Here is a 26,243-nt window from a genome sequence, read left to right as displayed (position 1 = left end):
TTCATTCTCTAATGTCCATGAAGAAAACACCACCGGAAAGGAAATGAACGTCTACCCTGGAATAAATCACACAATCAATATTGTTCCTTGTTTTAGCCTCAATATCTAAGATACTACCTGGCCTTATTGAATGAGTGAGTGGATGAACAGTGAGAAAGAATTTATCAAGACACGTACACACAAAGATCTAGATGGAGACCAAAGAAATGGAACGGAGCTCAAGTTACTGCCAATCCTTAAGCACATGGACAAGCCCGAGAATGAAATGTTTCTTGGTCTTTGTACTTAACTGACCTTGACGAAGAGGAATCGTGTCTTGCTCCTCCACATTTTCATGCATACTGTGATAGCTTCATATCAGCCGTTTCCATTTGTTTTAAGTGGCTTTTCATTCTGTGCAAGCTTGGCGCCGTGAATACATACATAGTAAGCAACTCCAAGGCCATCACCAAACAGTTGACTTTATGAAATAGAAAACAAAACAAAAAGACAAAATTAATAAGGAAGATTAAAAGCCACTGGCATGGAAATAGTGTATTTTTTCAGTATGTACAATTCAATTTATCGCTACAATAAAAAAAAAAAAACCCTGCTATCCTCTCCCTCAGTTCAAGTCAAAGTTCATAGCAGAGTAATGCAGAGTCCTCAGTGTCATAATAGAGAAGCAGTGTCCTCTGCTTCAAGGGGTCAGGGTCATAGGTCAAGTTCAGAAGAATCCTGGGAAGATGGACACTGATTCTGTTAATTAGTGGTTCACTGTATCACCCACTGCAACCGAGACTCCTGGGAGGGCATGTCTCCTAGGTGACTGCTCCATCAGCTCGATGCATCTGAATTACACTAAAGGACTGTCAGGAAGGGCAGGTTTTAATTTTCCACTGGCGACCTCCATGGTACCTGCTATCTAGTTCACCCTGTCATCGCTGTGTATTTACCTTCTTCCTGGGGAATCCACATCACACAGTAGAACAGCTATTTATGTGACCACAGAATGGCAAATGGATTATTGCAAAAGCTCTACCTATTTCTGTTAATAATAGTGATAATACTCCCTATGTATTGTTCTAAGACCTTTAAATGGTCTCTCTTTCTATCACCAATAACCCAATGAAGTGAGTACTTTTACTATCTTCAGTTAATGGATAAGGAAACTGTAGGCACAGCAAAAGTGAGTAACTCGCCCAAGGTCACACAGATGTATAATGGAGCCAGGAGTTAAACACAGACAGCCAAGCTCCAGAGTTCTGTGCTCAGAAGATAAGTGGCTGGTAGAAGCCATAAGACCTTGCTGAAGTGATCTGTCCAGGCTGTGAATTCCTCCTTAGGTCTTCCTTTTGTGGTCTCATGTTTGAAGAAGTGAAAAGTCTCTGTTACTGGATGCAAAAAGGAGTGTTTTACCCATGCTAAAGGCCAGTGAGCAGAGAGCCTCAGGAATGGATGGTGTGTACTCATGTCCCCCTTGCAAATGCAGAGGTGGGTTTTGTACTTGTTCATCAAAGCCAGTGCTCGGTCACTGAAGTCACAGGAAAGATACCACCATGTGGATGACATTGTCCCTGACTGGGGGCCATCGGACCATCTACAGGCAGTTCTCTCTACTCCAATAGAAGCCTGGGGCTGGATGTGAAGTTCAAGCTGAACCTGAACTCCCCTGAAACTTATTTGAAATTTAAGAAACATCTAAACAATTCATGAGACAAGGAAGAACCATAATGGAAATTAGACTAAAGTATTTAGAATCAAATGATAGTGAAAATAATATATATTAAAACTTGTGGGGACAGCTAAAATAATACTTAGAAATGTATATTTTTAAAATGCTTATATTAAAAATGAGAAAAGTTGAAAAACTAATGGAGTAAGCATCCATCTTAAGGTGATAGGAAAAAAACTCAAAGAAAAGAATAAAGAGCAGGAATTAATGAAAAGTGAATAAACATACATGGAGAGAGCCAATAGTGTCAGAAAGGTGATTCCCCAAGGAGAAAGGATTATATATCTCCACTTACATGGTTCTTTAATTTCTTTCAACTATGTCTTATAGTTTTCAGTGCACAGGGGAAAGGATAATCATTTCAACAATGGATGCTGGAACAAAGGGATAGCCGTATGGGATAAAAAATGAACTTTGACCCTTGTCTCACATACAGAAATTAACTTGAAGTGGATCATAGGCCTAAACGTAAGAACTAAGCTATAAAACGTCTACAAGAAAGCATAGGAAAAAATCTTAGTGACCTTGGGTATGGCTGAGATTTCCTAAATATGACACAAAAAGCATAAAGGTTTTTTAAGTTATTTATTGTCTTTATTTTTTATACTTATGTGCGTTTATACTTGATACAGTTTTTTTAACATCTTTATTGGAGTATAATTGCTTTACCATCGTGTGTTAGTTTCTGCTTCATAACAAAGTGAATCAGCTATACATATACATATATCCCCATATCTCTTCCCTCTTGCGTCTCCCTCTCTCCCGTCCTCCCTGTCCCATCCCTCTAGTTGGTCACAAAGCACCGAGCTGATCTCCCTGAAAAAGCACAAAGGTTTTTGTTTTTTGTTTTTTTTTTGTGGTACGCGGGCCTCTCACTGCTGTGGCCTCTCCCATTGCGGAGCACAGGCTCCAGACGCGCAGGCCCAGCGGCCATGGCTCACGGGCCCAGGTGCTCCGCGGCATGTGGGATCTTCCCGGACCGGGGCACGAACCCGTGTCCCCTGCATCGGCAGGCGGACTCTCAACCACTGCACCACCAGGGAAGCCCCAAAGGTTTTTTTTTAAGTCAACACACGGAGTCAACCCTTCATCCAAAAACAAAACAAAACAAAAACTTGCTTTTCAAAAGATACTCTTTCAAAATGAAAAAGGAAAGCAAGGACAATATTTGAAAGACATAGACTTGACAAAGGGCTTCTATATAGAATACATAAAAGAACTCTTACAACTTAATAAGAAGGATAGCCCAAGTTAAAAGTGGGAAAAGATTTGAATAGACAGTTGACCCGAGAAATTATAGAGATGGCAAATAAACTTAGGAAAAGATACTCAGTATCAGTTGTCATTAGGGAAGTGTGAATTAAAACTACAGTGAGATAATACTGTATCCCAGTACAATGGCTGAAGTTAAGAAGACTGACTATACCAAACGTTGGTGAGAATGTGGAGCAGCTAGAACTCTTATACACTGTTGGTGTAAATGTAAAATGGTACAATCACTTTGAAAATCAGTTTCTGAAAAGTTGATCATATACTTGTCATACAATTCAGCCATTCTACTCTTAGGTATTTACCCAAAAGAAATAAAATCATATATCGACCCAAAATGTGTACATGAATGTTCATAGCAGCCTAATACCTAATAGTTCAAAACTAGAAACAGCCCAGATGTCCATCAGCGGGTACATGGGTAAACATCCTTACAGTGGAATTCTACTTGACAATAAGAAGGACCACAAAAGAGAACCCAGTAATATGAATCTCAAAATGATTATGCTCAGGGAAAAAACCTGGACCTCCCCACACACAGACCAAAAGTACATTTATACAAAATGCTAAAAAATACAATCTAATCTAGAGTGATAGAAAAAGAGATGGTGGTTACTGGGGTGGGGGGGACACCTCATACACATCTGTTTTATGTTAAGTAAGGACTTAAACATGAAAGGTAAAACCATAAAACTTAGAGAAGACGATCCGGGAGAACATCATTGTGATCTCAGAGCGCAGAAGGATTTCTCAAGACACAACACAAAAGGAAAAAGTGGATACATTTAGTTATGTTCAAATTTTAATATTTATGGTACCTATAATTGACAAAGAATTAGTATCTCTATAGAACTCCCATGACTCAATAAAAAAAGACAACCCAATAGAAAAATGGACAAAAGATATGAACAGATACCTCACAGTAAGAGGAGCCCCAAATGGCCAATAAACATGAAACGAGGTTCAACCTCTTTATTATTCAGAGAAACGTGAATTATAACCAAAATTAGAGCCCATTTCATATTCCCTACTTCACACTGATAAAAATTTAAAGGTCTTTATAAAAGGTTGGCATAGATATGATGCAACCAGAACATACATTCACTCTTAGAGAGTAACCTGATATAAGCTCTTTGGAAAACTATTTGGCAACATCTACTAAAGCTAAAGATGTGCCAGTGCTAAGGCCCAGGGATTGCACTTCAGAGAAACTCGTGCATATAGTACCAAGAATGTTCATAGCAGCACTGTAGTAGCGAAATCTGGAGGCAGTTCAGATTCCAGCAGCACTAGAGGAATTGTGGTATGGCTCTACAATGGAATACTATACAGTCATGAAAAGGATAGCTCACAGTTACACGCAGCAACAAGGAAGAATCTGAGGAACAAAAAGCAAGTTACAGGGCTTCCCTGGTGGCGCAGTGGTTGAGAGTCCGCCTGCCAATGCAGGGGACACGGGTTTGTGCCCCGGTCCGGGAAGATCCCACATGCCGTGGAGCGGCTAGGCCCGTGAGCCATCACTGCTGAGCCTGCGCGTCCGGAGCCTGTGCTCCACAACGGGAGAGGCCACAACAGTGAGAGGCCCACATACCGCAAAAAAAAAAAAAGCAAGTTACAGAGGAATATGTGCAAAATGATGCAATATTTAGGGATCCATATAAATGTTGTAAAACTATAAAGAAAAGCAAGGGAAAGATAAGCACAAAATGCCAGAAAATGGTTCCTTTGAAGCAGGAAAGGAATAGGATGGGGGTAGAAACTCTGACACACTGTGGACTTCAAAATGATAGTAATGTTTTTGTTCTATAATTGGGAATGTTTTTATGATTTTTATACCTTACGTTTATTTTATAATACTTTACATATGATTTTATAATATGAATCTACACTATATTTAATAAGGTTATTTTTAGAATAAGTGCAAACTGCAGAATTTAGCATATGACTAACAGGATACCTGTTCTTGTATACCTACAAGAAAAAAATGCTTTTTTGGGGAAAAAGGCAAAGAGTTCTATCCCATTAATTATGTTTAATGACTTAAATTTCCTCTTGGTAAAGGTTTGTCGTTTCTCCCCCCGCCCCCATTCTCTCTGCCTGGCTGCCCCTCAATTTGTAGGAGAGATTTGAAGCGCTTTTCACCATCTATGATGACCAAGTTACGTTTCAGCTGTTTAAAAGCTTTAGAAGAGTCCGAATAAATTTCAGCAAACCTGAAGCAGCAGCGCGGGCTCGAATAGAACTCCACGAGACAGACTTCAATGGGAAGAAGCTGAAGCTGTATTTCGCACAGGTACTTCATGGTGCAGAGGGCAGTGTTCTCTAAACTTGTTTTCCTCCATCCAGAAATACTGTCAGTTCTCCACTTTCTCTATTATTATGCCAGAGGTCTTTGATATGAACAATCCCCAAGGAGAAAAATATTTTTTCCTTTATTTTACAGATATATACATTTATTTATTAAGCATATTTGCCGTCCTAACTTTGTTTTGCTTAAACATGAAAAGAGTTTCAACCTCTTTTTTATTCAGTTTAAGGAACTCATTTTTCTGGCAGCTTTTCTCAACTGGGATTGAGAAGGTTAAGCCCTAACACCTTAAGGCCAGTGAATTAACTTTTCTCCTGTGCATCTGGAATGGCACTCGTGCTGGGACATCCTTGGAAGAAGTGAGAAAGTAATCTCTGGAATCCTTTCCGTGTGCTGTGATTCAGATGAGGCACCCCTTTGAAAATGGCTCCCAGCCCAAGGGGTGAGCAGGGAGGAGGCAGGGCACATACAGAAAGACTGTTTTAGACTTTGGAATTGAAAAGGATCCTGTGGGTTGCCAAGAATCGGCAATGCTTATTATTCTAATCCTATATTGATAGGACTCTGAGAAGCCAATTTCTTCTCGGAAGAATTAGTGAAATAAAGGCATTCGATGATGTGTTAAGGGCACTGTTTTATTTTCAACACAGAATTTTTTCCCTTGGTCTTAGCTTTCAAAATAAAAAAAAAAAAATAAGGGGTTTGTCATCTCATACTCCAAATGAAACCCATGTTTGGACTTTTCTTGGTGGAATTGATGGAGGTGGTATACCTAATCTCTTCTAAAACTGGGATTCAGTGCTTAGTACCATTCATTGTTCATTCATCTCTCCACCAATTTATTTTTCTATTCAACTAATCTTTATTGAGCACATAATGCTCTGTGCTGTGCACTGAGTGTTCAGTGGTGAACCAGACAGGCACAGACCCTGACCCAGCCACTGGGAGATGTACTGTTAAAGAGAAATTTTTAATTTTTAAAAATTTTCTCCCAAGAGATGTTCTCCCAAGAGATGTTACAGTTAATGTAAAGATGAAAGTGAAAAAAATAGTCCAGTCAAATTTTGAACATCTTCCTCCCTGCAGGTACAGATGTCCAGCGAAACACAGGACAAATCGTATTTACTGCCCCCCCAGCCGGTCAAACAGTTCCTCATCTCCCCTCCTGCGTCGCCTCCAGTGGGGTGGAAGCAGGGGGAAGACGCGATGCCTGTTATAAATTATGATTTACTCTGTGCTGTTTCCAAATTGGGACCAGGTAACAAACTTCTGTCTCTCCTGTTTTTTTTCCCAAGAAACTTTGGTATTAAAGACTGTATTCAGCAATTTGTGTTCTAGCCAAGTAGTAACAGCATGATCAGCATGGAGGATAAAACCTGGGTTCAAATTCTAGCATTTGCTAACTTTGTGAACTTGAGCAAGCTACTTAACTTCAATTTTCTGAGCCTCTGTTTTCTCCTCTAAAATCCAAAATAGGGATCATAATAGCTACCTTTCAACGTGGTTATAAGGATTACATGATATATATGTAATAATTAATCTAACTGCGGTTTTTACCGCTATAAATTCTAGTATATAACAGGTCGTTAGTGAATATTAGTTGCCATCAGAATAGACAGACGTCACGTTGACTAGTGTATCAGGGAACTGGTGGTGATACCATATCATCCCTTCCAGACTCTTCTCCTGTATTTATTTTTCATTTCTTCTTTTCCTTCTCTTTTATTTCTCTCTCTCTCTCATCCCTTTAAAACAATATAAGAAATCTGTGGCGTTGTTGTTCATACAAGTTGTCCACCTAAAATAACGTTATGTCTTTTATAGGGGATACAAAAGGCATTTTGAGGGGAAGTGGCTAGTTGTTGTTTTTAGACATCAGAGCTGTATCTTGGATCTCTGAGGTCCTACAGTAACGAGATTGCCGATGCTGCCCGGAACCTTACAGGTGTCTACCAAGGGAAAACCAGAAACCGTTATGAAATTAAGCAGATGTACTTGTGTTATCATAGAACAGTAATTAGCACTTACATTTTAACCCCCAAGACCTCAGTACTCCATACTAGCTAATGTCTTAAAATGCCAGAACTCTTTAAGAACCTTAAAGCATCAGTTCTCTAATGCCAAGACAAGATGAAGTTCTCTGAAATAGGATTTAAAGATTGAAAAACCAATAATGAGCAATGAAAATATGAGTAGAGCAAGAAGTTCCAAGGGACGGAACCCTTCCTTTGCTGTTTACCTCCACAGGAGAGAAATACGAACTTCACGCGGGAACCGAGTCGACACCGAGCGTGGTGGTTCATGTCTGTGAAAGTGAAACTGAAGAGGAAGAGGAAACAAAAAATCCCAAACAGAAAATCACCCAGACAAGGCGCCCTGAACCTCTGACTGCAGGACTGAGCAAGCCCCGGGCCTTTGACTGCACGCTGTGAGGCTTTGGTTGTGGGGCGAGGCTGCTGCCACCTGGGCTGGGGTGGTGGGACATGCCTGCCTGTGACCGCTGCTCAGCTGAGGCGAGGACAGGAGGGAACAGAGCGCCTGCCTTGGGGACAGGGGAGTACAGAGTAGCAGCCGGGTTTACCTGTTCAAAATTTTAACTGTTGCTCTGAGCAGCACGTTAAATTAAAGGATTAGCCCCCAACATGTGGCAACTCTTGACCATTTTTAACAATAGCAAATTGGGAGAATGGCTCCCTCCAGCAACGTTGATTTCCCTGCTTCCGTATAGCGTGGGGTACCGCAAAATGAAAACTCTAGTCACTGAGTGCAGTACCATTTTTAAGAACTTAAAAATAGTCTTAGAATTTTAATAACGTAGTGCGGGTTTTTTTTTGTAATGGTCTATTGGCTTCCAACTAATCTGTTGGTAAATGGTTAATTGCTCTTCAATATACATGGAATTTTTTGCACAGAAAGAAACCTGACATAGAGAATAATTCGTAGAAAATCATTTTTCTCAAGTGTTTTTTCCTTAACTTTGGGGAAGAAATACCCAATTCCCTTTGACTGTCAGAATCAAGGGACCCAAATCTATGTGCACATTGTTCTCATCCCGAAAGTGATACACAGACCCCAGTTCCTGATGTGCCATCCCTCCCGGACACAGAGCTGTTGCTTTGGAACGCAGGACGTATCCCTTGTGAGCTTGATGACTGTGACCTCAGGCGGCCACTGCACTCGACCATTTGTGACCACGTCCTGGCCTGTAGCTCGACTGTCTTCAACCACCAGTTGAGTTTTTGTTACGCATATTTGTGTGTCATTATTCTTGAATTAGAAAAGGTCATGATAAGATTTTCCATTTTTAAATTGTCCATTTAAACATTTTTCAGTTTGATTTGAAAGAAAAGTCACACACATTCTTTTTCTGTGAATTAGGGAAAGATGGGGCAAACGGAGATCGTTTTGTTAATTGGACTTTCTTCTGGGTGAAATTTTTTTACCCTGGCTTCCAGTTGGCATTTTCCCCTAAAATAGAAGTGTTTCCTACTTGTGTTTCAGAGTGTATCGTTGAACCTGCTAAGGTAGAAGCAGACATCTTCTTAACTCTTTGTGGTCTGTTTGGACTTTGAGGTCCCTTTTATAGAGAAGCATCAAAACTAAGAATGCTTTGCTTCAGGTCAAGTGGCTCTGCTGATTCTCTGCTCATTCCGAGGTTTTCTTTGTATGGCAAGTGTCTGGGGTTCCCTGGTGTGTCTGCGCAGGGATGTGTGAGTTTAGACTAATAAACCAATATGGCTGCCACTACAAAGAAAGAAAAATGCAGAAATTCAGACTGTGCTGTCTATACATTTTTGGTAATGTGTTTCTGTGGTCTAGATGTTCTTATTATGGTAGAATTTATTTCTAAGGACATAAACTTTATTGCAAAAAAAAAAAGAGTTTTCTATATTTTCCTTGCCCTCAAATACTCTGAGATGATCAACTCTTCTATTTGTATATATCCACCACTGGTAAGCCTCAGTGTAAATTCAGTTGAAACTTGTGATTCTGTAAGCAGTTTATTAAACTCATTATTTGGCAGTTTAACTGGCAGCCACTTAATAAATTTACTTTGCAGTTCTAAATTCAGCATTTTGTCACTTTTTAATCTTATCTGGGTGTACTAACTTATTGCAGGACGGACCCTAAGTCAGGAAATGTATGTATTTTCAACATTTGGGAATTTTTGAATTTCCTTTTAGATCATATTTATTTGCTATAATTTTCTAAGTGGTCAAAAGTCATGATGTTTTATTATCTGGCTTGGCTTTCATGCTCTACCTTCCGATTAAAGAATATTCTATCCCTAACTTAAAACTGTCTTTTAAAGTCAAACAATGCAAATTACCTGAATATTTCTTTTTCTCTTTTCTTTCTTTTTTTCCAGTGTTGAATAAATTGAAGAAAAACTTAAACCAAAATTAAATATATATTAAGTAATACATATTTTTATTTAAAATATAATTATTTAATATATATTAAACTTTTCTGAATGGAAAACGTTAATATTTTCATTCTTTCTAGTATAATATTTCCACAAAATGTACTCTAAAAGAAAAACTACTATATGCCCATTAACTTTTTTTTTTTTTTTTTTTAATTTTTGGCCATGCCCCACGGCTTATGGGGCCTTGACCAGGGATGGAACCCGAGCCCTCAGCAGTGAAAGCACCAAGTCCTAACCACTGGATCGCCAGGGAATTCCCTCCCATTGACTTTTAAATATTGTGAAATCAACCAGGATCTCCCCAGGTATTATGAGCTCTTTTTTTGGCTATTTTGTATCCAGTTCATGTATCCATCTTGTGAGAGATAAGTCTCATGCATCTTTTTTTTTTTTTAAGTACCTTCTAATAAGTTTATCTACTTCTTCTTCTTTGAAATTGAGTCATTGCTTAGATTTAACTGATAATATGGTAGCTATGTTTTCTTTAGAAGTGATAACCTCTTCTTGGGAATCAATTTATGTAGACAGTTATGAGGAAAGAAGATGATGTTTTTCGTTAGGAAAAAACATTTGCGAAGGATAAGAAAATTGTACGACAGTAAAAATAGTCGACAGAACCTGTAATGCATGGGCTATTATGGTCTAGGTTCTTTCAATTTACCCACCGGATGAAACCGGAAGTTAATCTATTTAAAAGTGTACCCCCGTGAGCATCTACTAGTTTAAGGTGCTAAGAAGCAGAAGTGGTAAGAGCAGTTAGTTCCCTTGCCTTGGAGAGCTGAAAACCAGGTGAAAGCCAACTAGTCTTTTCACATTCTCCTTTGCCAAAATATTATACACTAAAACCTATCAGTAATTAAGAGCCAAATAAAAGCTCCTGGGAACTTCTAAGTTCAACATAAAGGGTTTTTTTTTTAATTGAAGTTTAGTTGATTTGCAGTGTTTTGTTAATTTCTGCCATACAGCAAAGTGATTCAGTTATACATATATATACATATTCTTTTTTATATTCTTTTCCATTACGGTTTATCACAGGATATTGAATATAGTTCCCTGTGCTGTGCAGTAGGACCTTGTTGTTTATAACGTAGAAGTTTAGATAAACATTGTGGTTTATGGGATGTTCAAATCAAAGAGATGCCAGGAGACAGAGTCAGGTTAGCACTTTCATTCTAGAATACGGTTGTTTTTGTTTCCCACGCACAATAATTCTGTCTTTTTAAAATGTTGTGATATAGGGAATTCCCTGGTGGTCCAGTGGTTAGGACTCCGTGCTTCCACTGCAGGGGGTCTGGGTTCAATCCCTGGTCAGGGAACTAAGATCCCGCATGCCACACAGCAGAGCAAAAAAAAAAAAAGTTGTGATGTAAAGTGAAAAGCTTTGATTTCTCAGAATCTCAATTACAGAGCTGAAGATGACTTTGGAAATCATAATGTACTCTTCGTGTTACTCAGATTAGAAAACAGGAGCTGTGACTTGCTGTGAAGCCCACAGAAGGCAGCCCTGGTTCTAGAATTGGCAGTCCCAACTCCCAGGCTAGGGCCTTCCTCTAGTTTTTCTCACCTTAGCCTCTTAAAGACACTCAGAGGCAGTGAATCCCAGTCATAAGAAAAGAAACAAACAAACAAAAGGGAAAAAATTCCTTTTCCCCTGATGCGATACAATGAATAAGAAAAATCTTACCTGATGAAATCAGTGACTTAGTAATTTTAATGAATGAATTCAATGTTCCATGTTTTGTCTTTGTTGTCATTGTACCATTGGGTTTGGAATCTACTTAAATATTGTCTTGGTAGCAAGGAATTGTGTTGACATTTTATCAATATGTGGGCTTTCCTAGATTTCATAGTAATGAGATTAAAATATAAATAGGCATACTTGAGATGTGATTCTCATGAAGCATAATGAGATCTAACATGATTTGAAAAGAGCTTGCAGTGGAACGGCACGCTCACTCAGTGCTTGTAAGATGGAGTTCTCTTAAAGATTGAAGGCTGACCTGTGCCTCAGGTTTCTATCTAGACTCTTACAGACCATGGCTTCATTTGTAAAAGGGAAAATCTCACGCCTAATTAAGCATTGGAAAATGTACAAAATTCTTTGGTTATCAGGGTCACTGTCTGCTGGATCTCTCTCTTTTCTCCACAGTTGTGTACTTCATACCCGTCCTACAGGTGAGCTTGGTCAGTCTTTCTCTTCTTGGCACACTTGCATTTATATCTTCCTGTAGGAAGGGGAAAAAATTACTGACAATAAGTGTGACAATATAAAGAAACTAAAGACTTGGAGAAGTAGTTGCCTCCTAGCTGAGGAGGTAAGTCCATGTTGTAGAACCTCGCCTTTTAAAAGGTTAAATAAATTTAAAGAGTAAGATTTGTGAACCTTGTCCAACAATTTGATATACATGTTCTTTAAACTTCCTTTGAAGTGGGGTCAGCCAGAACATCTTCATTGAAATGCAGTTTTTTTTAATTGCATGGTACAGATGAACCAGTTTGCAGGGCAGAAAGAGAGACCCAGATGTAGAGAACAAATGTATGGACACCAAGGCGGGAAAGTGTGGGGGGGATGAATTGGGAGATTGGGATTGAAATGTATACACTGATGTGTATAAAATGGATAAGTAATAAGAATCTGCTGTATAAAAAATAAATAAAATACCAAAAAAATCATGAATCGGGGGAAATTGTAAAAATTTGTAGAGTGTTATTTTATTACCAAATATACAAGCAACAAAGCCACTGAAATTTGCAACGACTCCTAGGTTCACTGACCAAAAAAATTATAAAAATGGTCAAGTTCAAAGTAGAAGTTTCCAGCTAGGGTTAAGAACTAACCTTGGACTGAGTCAAAGGTCTCTGTCCATTTAAACAAAAGTTTAAAGGCCTTTTACTGAATCAGCCATGTGGTCCATCTTGTAAACCTGCATTTCCTTTTGAAACAAAACCACGTTCTGCAGGCGCTTAGAACAAAGCGTAGCTTTGACTGAATGTCCATTCTTGCTGTAAGGGAAGATTTATATCTATGCAGCTAACATGTGTTTTTCTGTATTGTTTTCTGCGTAGTCCCCGATCTTCCTAACTCATATTGGGGACTGAGGAGAGATGAAGGTGGCTAATCCTGTTATTGTGCCATACTCTTCCCACTGCTTTCTCAGCCCAAGTCGGGGCGCCTGTGATTTCACTCGTGCTGTATTGCGCATATCCTCCAAGTTTAAGAAACGTTTCTCCACCATTTCGCTCTTCTGTTAACTGAACCCAGGAGTTGAATTTGTTATTTTACCTGAACACACGTGTGATCTTGTGTTACATTTGGGGGCACATTACCTTTCTGGTACTATCGACTGTAGTGAATATTATTGTACTTCAAGAAGCTGGTCAGTAATTCACATGTGTGTATTCCACATTTTAGTGTGTTTGAAGTGGCAATTCGTAGTTTGTAGTGCTTTGTTATTTGTCAGCTTTGGCTCTTCTGTATTTTGAGGACATTTAAACATTCCTCATCCTATCAAGGTGATAAAAGCAGAATGTAATGTGGGGGGGGAGCCTTTGTGATTAATTGTAACAGTTTTGTTTTTAAAGCTAATAAAGTTAGGTTTTTTTTAATCCTTTGAACTGAGTTTTCTTAGTATTTTCAATAAGTATCACATTTAGGTAATAACACAAAAGGCAGAAAAGTGAAATATTATGTTTGATTCTTTAACTAGATCCCAGTTGGACATTAGTGCTGGGTTTGTGCCCAAGTTAAAGGTGGTGACTCACTGCTGACTCTGGTTTGCGTTCGTCAGCAAGAAAAGCTTTTACCCTGGTTTGTTCCTCAGTTAAAAATGATTTACTCTGGGAATTCCCTGGCAGTCCATTGGTTGGACTCTGCACTCTCACTGCCGAGGGCCTGAGTTCAATCCCTGGTCCACAAGCCATGGGGTGTGCCCCCCCCCAAAATTTGATTTACTCTTGTTAAAGGCTTATTTTCTGTCTTGGTTAAAAAAAAAATGTCTCTAACTCAAAATGTTGAAGCTAAAAATGACTGTAGAGGTTATCTAGTACAGTGATTTTATATATATATATATATATATATATATATATATATACACACACCAGTTTTTAAGCTGTTGAACTCTGCTCTTTGTTCAGAAAAAGTCTTATGTAAATCCCAGTGTAAAAGTGATTACCAAAAACAAAGGTAAACAGAGCTGCTCCTTTTGAAGGGAGGCAGGGGGTGGGGAGAATGGGGACCCACAGTCCCCTCCAGCCCGTGTGAGAGCTCATGGAACAGTTCAGAGCCCTCCACAGGGATCTATTTCAGTAGCCTCCACACCCCCACCCCCATGTTCTCCACTCACACCTTTACAAGCAAACGGCCTAAGAGGCATTGCCAGGTTCACACATCTGGATGGTAGGCCACCTGGGACTAAAATCTCAGTTTCTTGCCCCTGTCCCAGGTTCTTTCTACCACACTCTCCTACTCTGTTAAACTGAAATCCTTAATTTTTCGGGAGAAGACGTATCACGATTCAGAGGTTCTTAAAATTATTAGTGTTTTTCTTTGTTTTTTGTTTTGTTTTGGTTTGGTTTTTTTATAAATTTATTTATTTATTTTTGGCTGCGTTGGGTCTTCGTTGCTGCACGCAGGCTTTCTCTAGTTGTGGCAAGCGGGGGCTACTCTTCCTTGTGGTGTGTGGGCTTCTAATTGCTGTGGCTTCTCTTGTTGTGGAGCACGGGCTGGCTCTAGACGTGTGGGCTTCAGTAGTTGTGGCACATAGGCTCAGTAGTTGTGGCACGTGGGCTCCAGAGCACAGGCTCAGTAGTTGTGGCGCATGGGCTTAGTTGCTCCACGGCATGTGGGATCTTCCCAGACCAGGGCTCGAACCCGTGTCTCCTGCATTGGCAGGCGGATTCCCAACCACTGTGCCACCAAGGAAGTCCCTCTTTGTTTGTTTTAAAAGAACTAAGCCAGAGTTGTTGGGGACGTTGCCATTGTCACACATGCTTTTCAAGCTGTGTTCTGGGGAGCGGCCTCCAGGTGGCGCTGAGCCTCCAGGTGACCGGGGCCTGGCACTCTTCACTCTAATCTGTTGCACATAATGGCCTTAAAATAAGATCTCACTAGAGCTAAGGATTCCTTAGCTGAAACAGCAAGTTGGAAAACCACTACAAATAACCTAAAGGTAAAACACTCTTTTAATGCAGGATAGAAAATACAAGAATAAAGGTTTAAGTAATTTACCTCATAAAATTAGACTGACTGAGATAAAAGATTTAAAAAAAGAAAAAATAAATAAATAAAAAAAGAAAAAATAGAGTGACTTAAAAGTTAGATTCAACAATGTGTGTATCGGAGTCCTATTATCACCAAGAAATATGTTGGAACAGATATGGGGAGTGAGCAGTAACCCACTATGCTTTCATTGAACGCATGAAAATATGGTTCCAATCTAGAAAGAAAAAAGGTTTAAATTCTTAAGCTCATAGGAAAGATCTCAAATCTTGCCAAACTTCCCCTGGTCTTCTGAGACATAGAAGGCATAAATATAAGTAATTCATGGATTAGGTATTTAAATAGGGTGTATCAAAATTTGTTATATATTTGGAAAAAGTTTGTGGTCTGAAATATTTGGAAAAGTTAAGCAGCTATATTGCAGTGCTTCTAGGAACTTCGTTTTTTCATCAAGCATGTTCTTTCTTTCTTTCTTTCTTTTTGGCTGTGTTGGGTCTTCGTTGCTGCGCGCAGGCTTTCTCTAGTTGCAGCGAGCAGGGGCTGCTCTTCACTGCGGAGCACGAACTTTACGCGCAGGGGCTTCAGTAGTTGTGTCACGTGGACTCAGTAGTTGTGGCTCGCGAGCTCTAGAGCGCAGGCTCAGTAGTTGTAGCGCACAGGCTTAGTTGCTCCGCGGCATGCGGGATCTTCCCGGACCAGGGCATGAACCCGTGTCCCCTGCATCAGCAGGTGGACTCTCAACCACTGCGCCACCAGGGAAGCCCTAAGTAATGCGTTTAAATGGGGTAGCAATATTTTAGGAATGTCAGATTTTCTCCAAATTATCTATAAATTTAGTGAAATCTCTGTCAAAATTCCAGCTCTAGTTTTATAATAAACTCATTAATCTTATTCTAAAATGTTTATGGAAGAATAACAAAATAAATAATTAAGACAACCTTAAAAAGAAATAAGATGGAGATATGCCTTACCAAATATTAACCAAAAGTCAAATGAGATTGGTGCAGGAACTGGCAAATAAACTAAAAAAAAAATAATGGACACCAGCCCATGTACATATAAGAATTTAATATACAATAAAGTGGCATCATAAATTTATTTTATTTATTTATTTTTGGCTGCGTTGTGTCTTCGTTGCTGTGTACGGGCTTTCTGTAGTTGCAGCTGGCGGGTCCACTCTTTGTTGCCGTGGGTGGGCTTCTCATCGCGGTAGCTTCTCTTGTTGTGGAGCATGGACTGTAGGCGCGCAGGCTTCAGCAGTTGTGGCTCATGGGCTCTAGAGCACACGCTCAAGTAGTTGTGGCGCCTGGGCTTTGTTGCTCCGCGGCATGTGGGATCTTCCCGGACCATGGCTCAGACCCATGTCCCCTGCATTGGCGGGCGGATTCTCATCCACTGCGCCACGAGGGAAGCCCCTAAAGTGCCATCATAAAATAAAAATGGAGAAAGGCTGGATTGTCTAGTAAATGGTGTTGGGGAAACTGGCTTAGCATATGTAGGTAAATAAAAATTGGTTCCCCATCAAACACCACGCACAAAGATGGATTCCAGATGAACTTAAGACCTAAATATAGAATGTAAAACTGTAAGTGTAGCAGAACAAATTGTAAGGGAATGCCATTGTGACCCAGACACAGGAAAAGACTTCATACAGCTTTAAAAGCATTGCTGTAATGTAAGTATAATTTGACTACATTGACATGAATGTTTTAGGTTCAGTGAAGACTGCCATGGGCAATGTTGACAGACAATAGGGAGAAGATATTTGCAATCCTAACATGGGATTGATAAAAATTTGGAAATCAAAAGGAAAAGCAGCCCAATAGGAAAACTGGCTAAAGGATACAAACAGCAGTTGACAACAAAGGAAAAAGTGAGCCTATGAAGAGATACTCCAACCCAGTAATAAGTGTAAATTAAAACAAGATCCCACTTTACACCTATTGGATTCTCAAAAATGTAAAAAGCAGATAACACCAAGTCTAGCCAGAGGGTGGGGATATAGGAAACCTGATATAATACTGGTGGGAATGGAGACTGTTATTCTGAAGAACTAGCTGGTAGTACTTTGTCATATCAATAAGAATAAAGTCTCTGGGGACTTCCCTGCCGGTCCAGTGGTTAGGACTCTGCGCTCCCACTTCAGGGGCCTGGGTTCAATCCCTGACTGGGGAATTAAGATCCCGCAAGCCGTGTGGTATGGCCAAAAAAAAAAAAAAAGAACAAAGTCTCTGACTCAGCAGTTCTCCTGGAGATATATATCCCAAGAGTATCCCAAAGATGTTCTCATGCAGGTCCGTAAGGAGACGTCTTGAGAATGTTCATTGTGCCGTTATTTATGGAGGCAAGCTGGTGTCCCCAACTGGGAAATTGACACTGTGGAGAACTACACATCAAGAGAGTAACCATGCACACAACAGCATGGATGGGTCTTAAAAACAGAGCTGAATGACAAAAGTGAGAGTGAGATGTATTTAACAGTTGCATTACATAAATTAAAATACAAAGACAGTAATCGCTATGCAAGAATATATACAAATAAAAAGACATTAAACACATATATATATACATAAGAGGCATCCTGCATGGATCAATGATGATAATGTGCTGGGAACTGAGAAGTCTGATTTACTATTAGACTTTACATAACCTTTTTTTTTTTTTCCAGTCAGTGTTTTTAAATGCCACTTTTTATTGACAGCCATCTGGAGTGGGGATGAGGTGTGTTTTATGACACTTGGCCAAGGTGATGGTTGGCCCATATTATTTAATATTTAAAAAAAAATTTTATTGGAGTATAATTGATTTACAATGTTGTGTTACTTTCAGGTGCACAGCAAAGTGACTCTGTTACACATATACATATATCCACTCTTTTTTAAGATTCTTTTCCCATATAGGCCATTACAGAGTATTGAGTAGAGTTCCCTGTGCTATACAGTAGGTCCTTATTAGTTATCTGTTTTATATATAGTAGTGTATATATGTCAATACCAATCTTCCAACTTATCCCTCCTCCTACCCTTACCCTCTGGTAACGGTAAGTTTATTTTCTACATCTGTAACTGTTTCTGTTTTGTAGATAAGTTCATTTGTACCCTTTTTTTTAGATTCCACATAAAAGCAATATCACATGATATTTGTCTTTCTCTGTCTGACTTCACTCAGTATGACAATCTCTGGGTCCATCCATGTTGCTTCAAATGGCATTATTTCATACATAACCTTTACATAGACTTTAAGAAACTACTAATACATACCTCAGTCTCTTTCCTCCTCTGATTCTACATTGTTTAAAATTTTTATGTTATTTTTCTTTATTATTGCCCTAGAAGAAAATATTTTGCTGTGATTTGTTTAGGTGAAATGCAGATTTTATTGGAGGTATTTGCCTTTTAGGATAAATATTTCAGAAAAATGTCAGGAATGCCTATTCTGATGCTAGATGTGTGTATATTAATGCTTTCTCCAAGTAAGTTACATAGATTCTTTATTAACTGTACTCCCATATGGATGGAAAAAAATATACCCACCATTCATGGTTCTCTGAGCTACAGATAAGCATTGCATGTGGTTTGACTCTAGATTCACCATTTCCTTTTGCTTCAAAGAAGTAATCAAGTTATTTCTTGGCCTGGTGCTGCCTTTCTTCCATGTGTTTTGAATAATTGAGATCTTTAATGGAAAATTATACAGTTTTCTGTCCTGAGAGATCTGAGTAGGCCCCCTGGCCCCAGAGCAGGTAATTAGACCACAAATGATTTCTCAGAGGTTGCCTGGGTAAGTCCTGTGAATAAAAGGTCTTTAATGGGCCAGATTTACACGTCTTCTATTACTTATTTCCTTGATAACTTGAGTCATTTCCTAGACTATTTATTAGAAATTTCTAACAACTGTTGGAAAGTCTAGAATGGAGATGTCTCCTTTCCAAATGAGAAGCAGCCCTTGGGCATTGATTGACCAGTGCCACCTGCTAATTCTAATGAATTAGTGGGTTCCTTTGTGAAAGAGACAGAGCTGCCCTCCAACTCGGTTCCAGTCTTCAATTTCCCTTCACCATCCATTCAGGAATGGAGCACCTTAAAATGTGTTTTCCTGGAGAGGGGCTTACGAATTGTTCATACTGGAATAAAATTAAACTGCAGGCTTAATAAAAACCCATTGAGGAGCACATTAGTTATCTACTACTGCATAATAAATTACTGCAGAATTTAGCATCTTAAAACAACAGAGCATTTATTTATTATCTCACAGTCTCTGAGAGTCAGGAGTCTGGGGCTGTCTGAAGGTGAAGGCCTAGGGTCTCTCAGAAGTTTCCATTGAGTAGTCAGCTTGGGCTGCAGTCACCTGACGGGACTGGAAGACCCGCCTCCGGGCTCACTACAGGGCTGTTGGCGGGAGGCTTTGGTTCCTCACCACAGGGCCTCCCCGTCGGTGCACACAGGGCATAGAAGCTGGCTTTCCCCAGAGTGAGGGATCAGAGAGAGAACCCAATATGGAGTCTTTTTTTTATATAAAGTATTTGTATTTTATAAATTTATTTATTTTATGGATTTAGTTTTTGGCTGTGTTGGGTCTTCATTGCTGCTCATGGGCTTTCTCTAGTTGCGGCGAGCGGGGGCTACTCTTCCTTGTGGTGCGCGGGCTTCTCATTGCGGTGGCTTCTCTTGCTGTGGAGCACGGGCTCTAGGGTGTGCATGCTTGGTAGCTGTGGCGCAGGGCTTAGTTGCTCCGAGGCATCTGGTATCTTCCGGGACCAGAGCTCAAACCTGTGTCCCCTGCATTAGCAGGCAGATTCTTAACTACTGCACCACCAGGGAAGCCCCTGGAGTCTTTTTATAACCTAAACTCAGAAGTGCTATCCCATCACTTCTGCCGTATGCTGTTGGTCACACAGACCAACCCTGGTACCAAATGGGAGGAGAGGAAGGGTGCTCAAACAATCCTGAGAGGGAAATGTAGAGCTCTAAACACCTAGATTAAGAGAAGGGTAAAGAATTAATTCTTTCCCTTCATCTCTCAGTTCTCCTTATTCTAACTCTCTTTAGTGGTCACTTCATCCCCTCTTACGGCAAAAAGGACTTTCCTCTCAGAGTAGAGAACAAGGCAGCAAACAGGTAGACGGAGAACTTTCTAGAGTCACAACCTAGGGGAGGATTCTGATTGGCTTGGTTGGATGACATGCCCATCCCTGTGGCCAGGTGGGCAAGTCCTTTACCCCAGAAAGGGAAACAGAAGAAGGGCAGACAAAAACACCATGTATGTACTTCAGCATACTGATGAGTGTTATAAAGCCTAAAAGGTGACAGCATTTTACCGATTGGTGAATTTGTCAGATTTTAGCAATCTAACAGATAAGCAGTGTTTGTTTTTTAATCTGGTATTTATTTTTTACCATCCAACTGATTCCAGGCAAGATATGAAGAGTAAATTTTAAGGGAGTCTTATAAACGTACCCAAAATAACTTGTGATACAGAGGTTTCTGACACAGATCTTCCATGATAATTTACCACAGAACTTCCTTAGGATCTTGACGTCAAGTGACAAACAACACCAGTACCACAGTCTTCCATGTTACACTGAGAGACATGTACTCAGAATCCATGAAGAACGTTATTTTATCACTACTCTAAATTTTTGATAGGGTAAGTCACTTTATATTATTTCACTTATTAAATACTTAAAGATCCAGAGAAGGAAACATCACAGCTTGCTTTTCGTTTGTTTGTTTTTTATTTATTTATTTTTGGCTGAGTTGGGTCTTCGTTGCTGCATGCGGGCTTTCTCTAGTTGCGGCGAGCGGGGGCTACTCTTTGCTGCGGTGCATGGGCTTCTCATTGTGGTGGCTTCTGTTGTTGCAGAGCACGAGCTCTAGGCACGCGGGCTTCAGTAGTTGTGGCTCACGGGTTCTAGAGCACAGGTTTAGTAGTTGTGGCGCCCGGGCTTATTTGCTCCAAGGCATGTGGGATATTCCTGGACCAGGGCTCGAACCTGTGTCCCCTGCATTGGCAGGTGGATTCTTAACCACTGTGCCACCAGGGAAGCCCTCACAGCTTGTTTTTATTTAGATTTTCTGACTGTATAAAATTTTACTCTCACACTGTATCCTTCCATTCTTTTTTCTCAGTGTAAATTTTTATTTACAAGTTTTCAAAACTATTACCAAAAAAAAAAGAAAGAAAGAAAACTATTACCAGCATCTAATTCCAGAATGTTTTCATCACTTCTAAAAGAAACCCTGCACCCATAAGTAGTCACTACCCATTCTCTCCTGCCCCCAGCCCTTGGAAACCACAAATTTATTTTCTGTCTTATAGATTTGCCTATTCTGGACATTTCTTATAAATGGAGTCATACAATATGTGGCCTTTTGTGTCTGGCTTGTTTCACTTAGCATGTTTTCAAGGTTCATCCGTGTCATAGAATGAATTCTTCATACCTGTTTGTGGCTGAAAATATTCCACTGAATGGATATAGCACATTGTGTTGAATCATTCACCAGTCGGTGGATTTGGGATATTCCCACTTTTTAGTTATCTATAATGCTGTCATGTACATCCTATACAAGTTTTTGTGGGGACATATGTTTTTGATTCTCTTGGATAGATATACCTGGGAGTGGAATTGCTGGGTCATGTGGTAACTCTGTGTTTAACTTTTCGAGCAAATGCCAGACTGTTTTCCAAAGGTGCACCGTTCTACATTCAACCCAGCAGTGTATGAGTGTTCCAGTTCTCACCAACACTCTTTATTAGCTGTCTTTTTTTTTTTTTTTTTTTTTTTGGCCGAGCTGTGCAGCATGTCGTATCTTAGTTCCCCACCCAGGGATCGAACCCACGCCCCCTGTACTGGAAGCTCGGAGTCCTAACCACTGGACCACCAGGGAAGTCCCTTTAGCTGTCTTTTTGATTTTAGCAATCTTAGTGGGTGTAAAGTGGTGTCTCATTGTGGTTTTGATTTGTATTTCCCTGATGACTGGTGATGTTGAGCACCTTTTCATGTACCTATCATAAGCTATTCGTATATCTTCTTTAGAGAAATGTCTATTCAGCTGTATAATGGATTGAGTAGTGTCCCCCCAAAATTCATGTCCACCTGGAACCTTATGTGGAAATAGAGTCTTTGCAGATGTAATTAAGTCAATGTTAGGTCATACTGGATTAGGGTGGGCTCTGAGTCCAGTTTGACTGGTGTTCTTATAAGAGGAGTGAAATTGGTCATGGACATACACAAAGAGAATGACATGTGGAGACAGGCAAAGAGACTGGAATGATGTTCCAGAAGCCAAGCAATGCCAAAGATTGCCAGCAACCACCAGAAGCTAGGAGAGAGACATGGATCAGGTTCTCCCTCAGAGCCCCAGTAGGAGCCAGCCCTGTCAACACCTTGATTTCAGACTTCCAAAGCTGCTAAAAGTGTGAAAGAATGCATTTCTGTTGTCTTAAGCTATGCCGTTTGTGGAAATTTGTTACAGCCACTGTAGGAAACTAATACAAGCTCCTTGGCCTGTTTTTAAATGGGGTTATTTGTGTTTTTATTCACAACTTCAATGTATAACCAGAACATACTACATAGGACTTAATTCTTTCCTTACAGTTAAAGTTTTTAACAACAGTCTGATTTATATCACTAGCTTTAAAAGCAAATTTTTGTATTTTGGTTTTAAAAGGACTATATTTGTGCTTATCTCTTTATGTTTATTTTTTTCCCACTTGTCCTCCTGATACTGACCAAGGTTCTTGGCCTTCCCCAATCAATAGAAATTGACTAGAGGCCAGACAAGAAATTCAGACAAGGCTTTACTGGGGCTCCTGAAGCTGCAGGAAGGAGTGAAAACAAGTAGCAGGTTCCCTTGCTCGCTCCCTGAGTGGGGGCAAGCTGGTTCCTTACGGGGTGTGACCCGGGCTCTGGCCGGAGGGGTAGCTTAGGTGGTTTGCCCACCCATTTGGTGGTGTTGTGTGCAGGGGGCATGCGCAGTACCCTGCTTTTGCTCCCAACACCTGTTTCAGTTCCTAGCTCTTCAGAAGTGGCAGTTGGGTTTTTTGGTCTTTCTGTATCTTTTTGTCCGTAATCTTCCCCAACTGCGCATGCATGCAGTTATTTTTGGTCCCTTATAGTTTCTTTGTATTTTGTTGCTTGAGGAGAGGTGCATTCAGGTGCAAGCACTGCAGCAAAGGGTCCCAGCTCCCAGCCTGCCTCACTCATATCCTAGGAATGACTTTAAACACGTGTTATTATATTTGTTAGGAAAAGTCACACAATTTGTAATGAAATGTAAGAGAGAAGAGAGAGAGGATGAATGTGGCTGAGCTCTTCTGAGTAAATGCCTTACTCTGTTCTTGGCTCCCATTCATTCTTCATTCATTTATTAATTTATACAACAAGAATCTATCATATGTCTTCTCAATAGATGACTGAGGCATCTGTTTTGCCCTTGAGCATGCATTCTAGTGGGGGAAACACTAGAATGCAGACATATAAACAGATATTCACCGTCATTCACAGAGTTAGTTACTGCTATAGAGTGAATGTTCATGTCCCTTCAAACTTCATATGTTTAACCACCAAATGTAAAATAGATAGCTAGTGGGAAGCAGCTGCATAGCACAGGGAGATCAGCTCGGTGCTTTGTGTCCACCTAGAGGTGTGGGAGGGAGACGCAAGAGGGAGGAGATATGGGGATATATGTATACATATAGCTAATTCACTTTGTTATACAGCAGCAAATAACACAACATTGTAACGTAATTATATTCCAATAAAGATGTTTTTAAAAAATATTCATATGTTTAAATCCTACCCCCCAACACAATGGTATTAAGAGGTGAGTGGGGCCTTTGGGAGGGAATTAGGTCAGGAGGGTGGAGCCCTCATGAATGGGATCAGTGCCCTTATAAAAGAGACCCTAGAGAGCACCCTAATCTCTTCCACCATGTGAAGTTACAGCAGAAAGATGGCTGTCTATGAACTAGAAAGCTAGTTTTCACCAGACACCAAAGATTTACGGAATCTGAGTCTTGCTTCAGGGAAAGCAGGATATTTAACCATTATGTATTTTCTGATTATATTTTGATCATAAAAAAGAATGTAGAGATAGCTTCATCCACCAGACGCAGACAGCAGAAGCAAGAAGAACTACAATCCTGCAGGCTGTGGAACAAAACCTACATTCACAGAAAGACAGAGAAGATGAAAAGGCAGAGGGCTTTGTACCAGATGAAGGAACAAGATAAACCCCCAGAAAAACAACTAAATGAAGTGGAAATAGGCAACCTTCCAGAAAAAGAATTCAGAATAATGATATTGAAGATGATCCAGGACCTCGGAAAAAGAATGGAGGCAAAGATCGAGAAGATGCAAGAAATGTTTAACAAAGATCTAGAAGAATTAAAGAACAAACAAACAGATGAACAATACAATAACTGAAATGAAGACTACACTAGAAAGAATCAATAGCAGAATAACTGAGGCAGAAGAACGGATAAGTGACCTGGAAGACAGAATGGTAGAATTCACTGCTGTGGAACAGGATAAAGAAAAAAGAATGAAAAGAAATGAAGACAGCCTAAGAGACCTCTGGGAACAACATTAAACGCAACAACATTCACATTTTAGGGGTTCCAGAAGGAGAAGAGAGAGAGAAAGGACCCGAGAAAATATTTGAAGAGATTATAGTCGAAAACTTCCCTAACATGGGAAAGGAAATAGCCACCCAAGTCCAGGAGGCACAGCGAGTCCCATACAGGATAAACCCAAGGAGAAACACACAGAGACACATAGTAATCAAATTGGCAAAAATTAAAGACAAAGAAAAATTATTGAAAGCAGCAAGGGAAAAATGACAAATAACATACAAGGGAACTCCCATAAGGTTAACAGCTGATTTCTCAGCAGAAACTCTACAAGCCAGAAGGGAGTGGCATGATATACTTAAAGTGATGAAAGGGGAAAACCTACAACCAAGATTACTCTACCCGGCAAGGATCTCATTCACATTCGATAGAGAAATCAAAAGCTTTACAGACAAGTAAAAGCTAAGAGAATTCAGCACCACCAAACCAGCTCTATAACAAATGCTAAAGGAACTTCTCTAAGTGGGAAACACAAGAGAAGAAAAGGACCTACAAAAACAAACCCAAAACAATTAAGAAAATGGTCATAGGAACATACATATCGATAATTACCTTAAACGTGAATGGATTAAATGCTCCAACCAAAAGACACAGGCTTGCTGAATGGATACAAAAACGAGACCCGTATATATGCTGTCTACAAGAGACCCACTTCAGACCTAGGGACACATACAGACTGAAAGTGAGGGGATGGAAAAAGATATTCCATGCAAATGGAAATCAAAAGAAAGCTGGAGTACCTATACTCATATCAGATAAAATAGACTTTAAAATAAAGAATGTTACAAGAGACAAGGAAGGACACTACATAATGATCAAGGGATCAATCCAAGAAGAAGATATAACAATTATAACTATATATGCACCCAACATAGGAGCACCTCAATACATAAGGCAACTGCTAACAGCTATAAAAGAGGAAATTGACAGTAACACAATAATAGTGGGGGACTTTAACACCTCACTTACACCAATGGACAGATCATCCAAAATGAAAATAAATAAGGAAACAGAAGCTTTAAATGACACAATAGACCAGATAGATTTAATTGATATTTATAGGATACTCCATCCAAAAACAGCAGATTACACTTTCTTCTCAAGTGCGCATGGAACATTCTCCAGGATAGATCACATCTTGGGTCACAAATCAAGCCTCAGTAAATTTAAGAAAATTGAAATCATATCAAGCATCTTTTCTGACCACAACACTATGAGATTAGAAATGAATTACAGGGGAAAAAATGTAAAAAAAACAAACACATGGAGGCTAAACAATACGTTACTAAATAACCAAGAGATCACTGAAGAAATCAAAGAGGAAATCAAAAAATACCTAGAGACAAATGACAATGAAAACACGATGATCCAAAACCTATGGGATGCAGCAAAAGCAGTTCTAAGAGGGAGGTTTATAGCTATACAAGCCTACCTCAAGAAACAAGAAAAATCTCAAGTAAACAATCTAACCTTACACCTAAAGGAACTAGAGAAAGAAGAACAAACAAAACCCAAAATTAGCAGAAGGAAAGAAATCATAAAGGTCAGAGCAGAAATAAATGAAACAGAAACAAAGAAAACAATAGCAAAGATCAATAAAACTAAAAGCTGGTTCTTTGAGAAGATACACAAAAGTGATAAACCATTAGCCAGACTCATCAAGAAAAAGAAG

At 39.7% G+C, this 26,243-nt stretch overlaps 2 protein-coding genes and 1 long non-coding RNA gene across 5 annotated transcripts in view; all 3 read left to right on the top strand.

The window, feature by feature from the left end:
- RCAN3 (RCAN family member 3) overlaps positions 1–9,614 on the top strand; it is a 28,747-nt gene extending 19,133 nt beyond the window's left edge. For all 3 annotated transcript variants that reach the window (XM_082678891.1, XM_082678889.1, XM_082678890.1), the window contains exons 3-5: positions 5,103–5,276; positions 6,378–6,549; positions 7,539–9,614. In XM_082678891.1, coding sequence (XP_082535017.1) covers positions 5,103–5,276; positions 6,378–6,549; positions 7,539–7,723 — 531 coding nt within the window. In that variant the 3' untranslated portion in view covers positions 7,724–9,614. The remainder of the gene's footprint in view (positions 1–5,102; positions 5,277–6,377; positions 6,550–7,538) is intronic.
- Positions 1–26,243, top strand: part of LOC309832950 (large ribosomal subunit protein uL5-like) — a 480,093-nt gene that overhangs the window by 433,493 nt on the left and 20,357 nt on the right. The gene's annotated exons all lie outside the window — the stretch shown is intronic.
- Positions 9,849–13,329, top strand: LOC309824677. Its single transcript, XR_014296959.1, has 3 exons — positions 9,849–10,025; positions 11,870–11,895; positions 12,787–13,329. It is a non-coding gene; the product is annotated as an uncharacterized lncRNA (long non-coding RNA).

Source organism: Grampus griseus, assembly GCF_964374135.1.
Source record: "Grampus griseus genome assembly, chromosome: 1".
Lineage (NCBI taxonomy): Eukaryota > Metazoa > Chordata > Mammalia > Artiodactyla > Delphinidae > Grampus > Grampus griseus.
The sequence above is the reverse complement of the archived record's forward strand: the minus strand, read 5'-3'. Positions and strand labels throughout refer to the sequence as shown.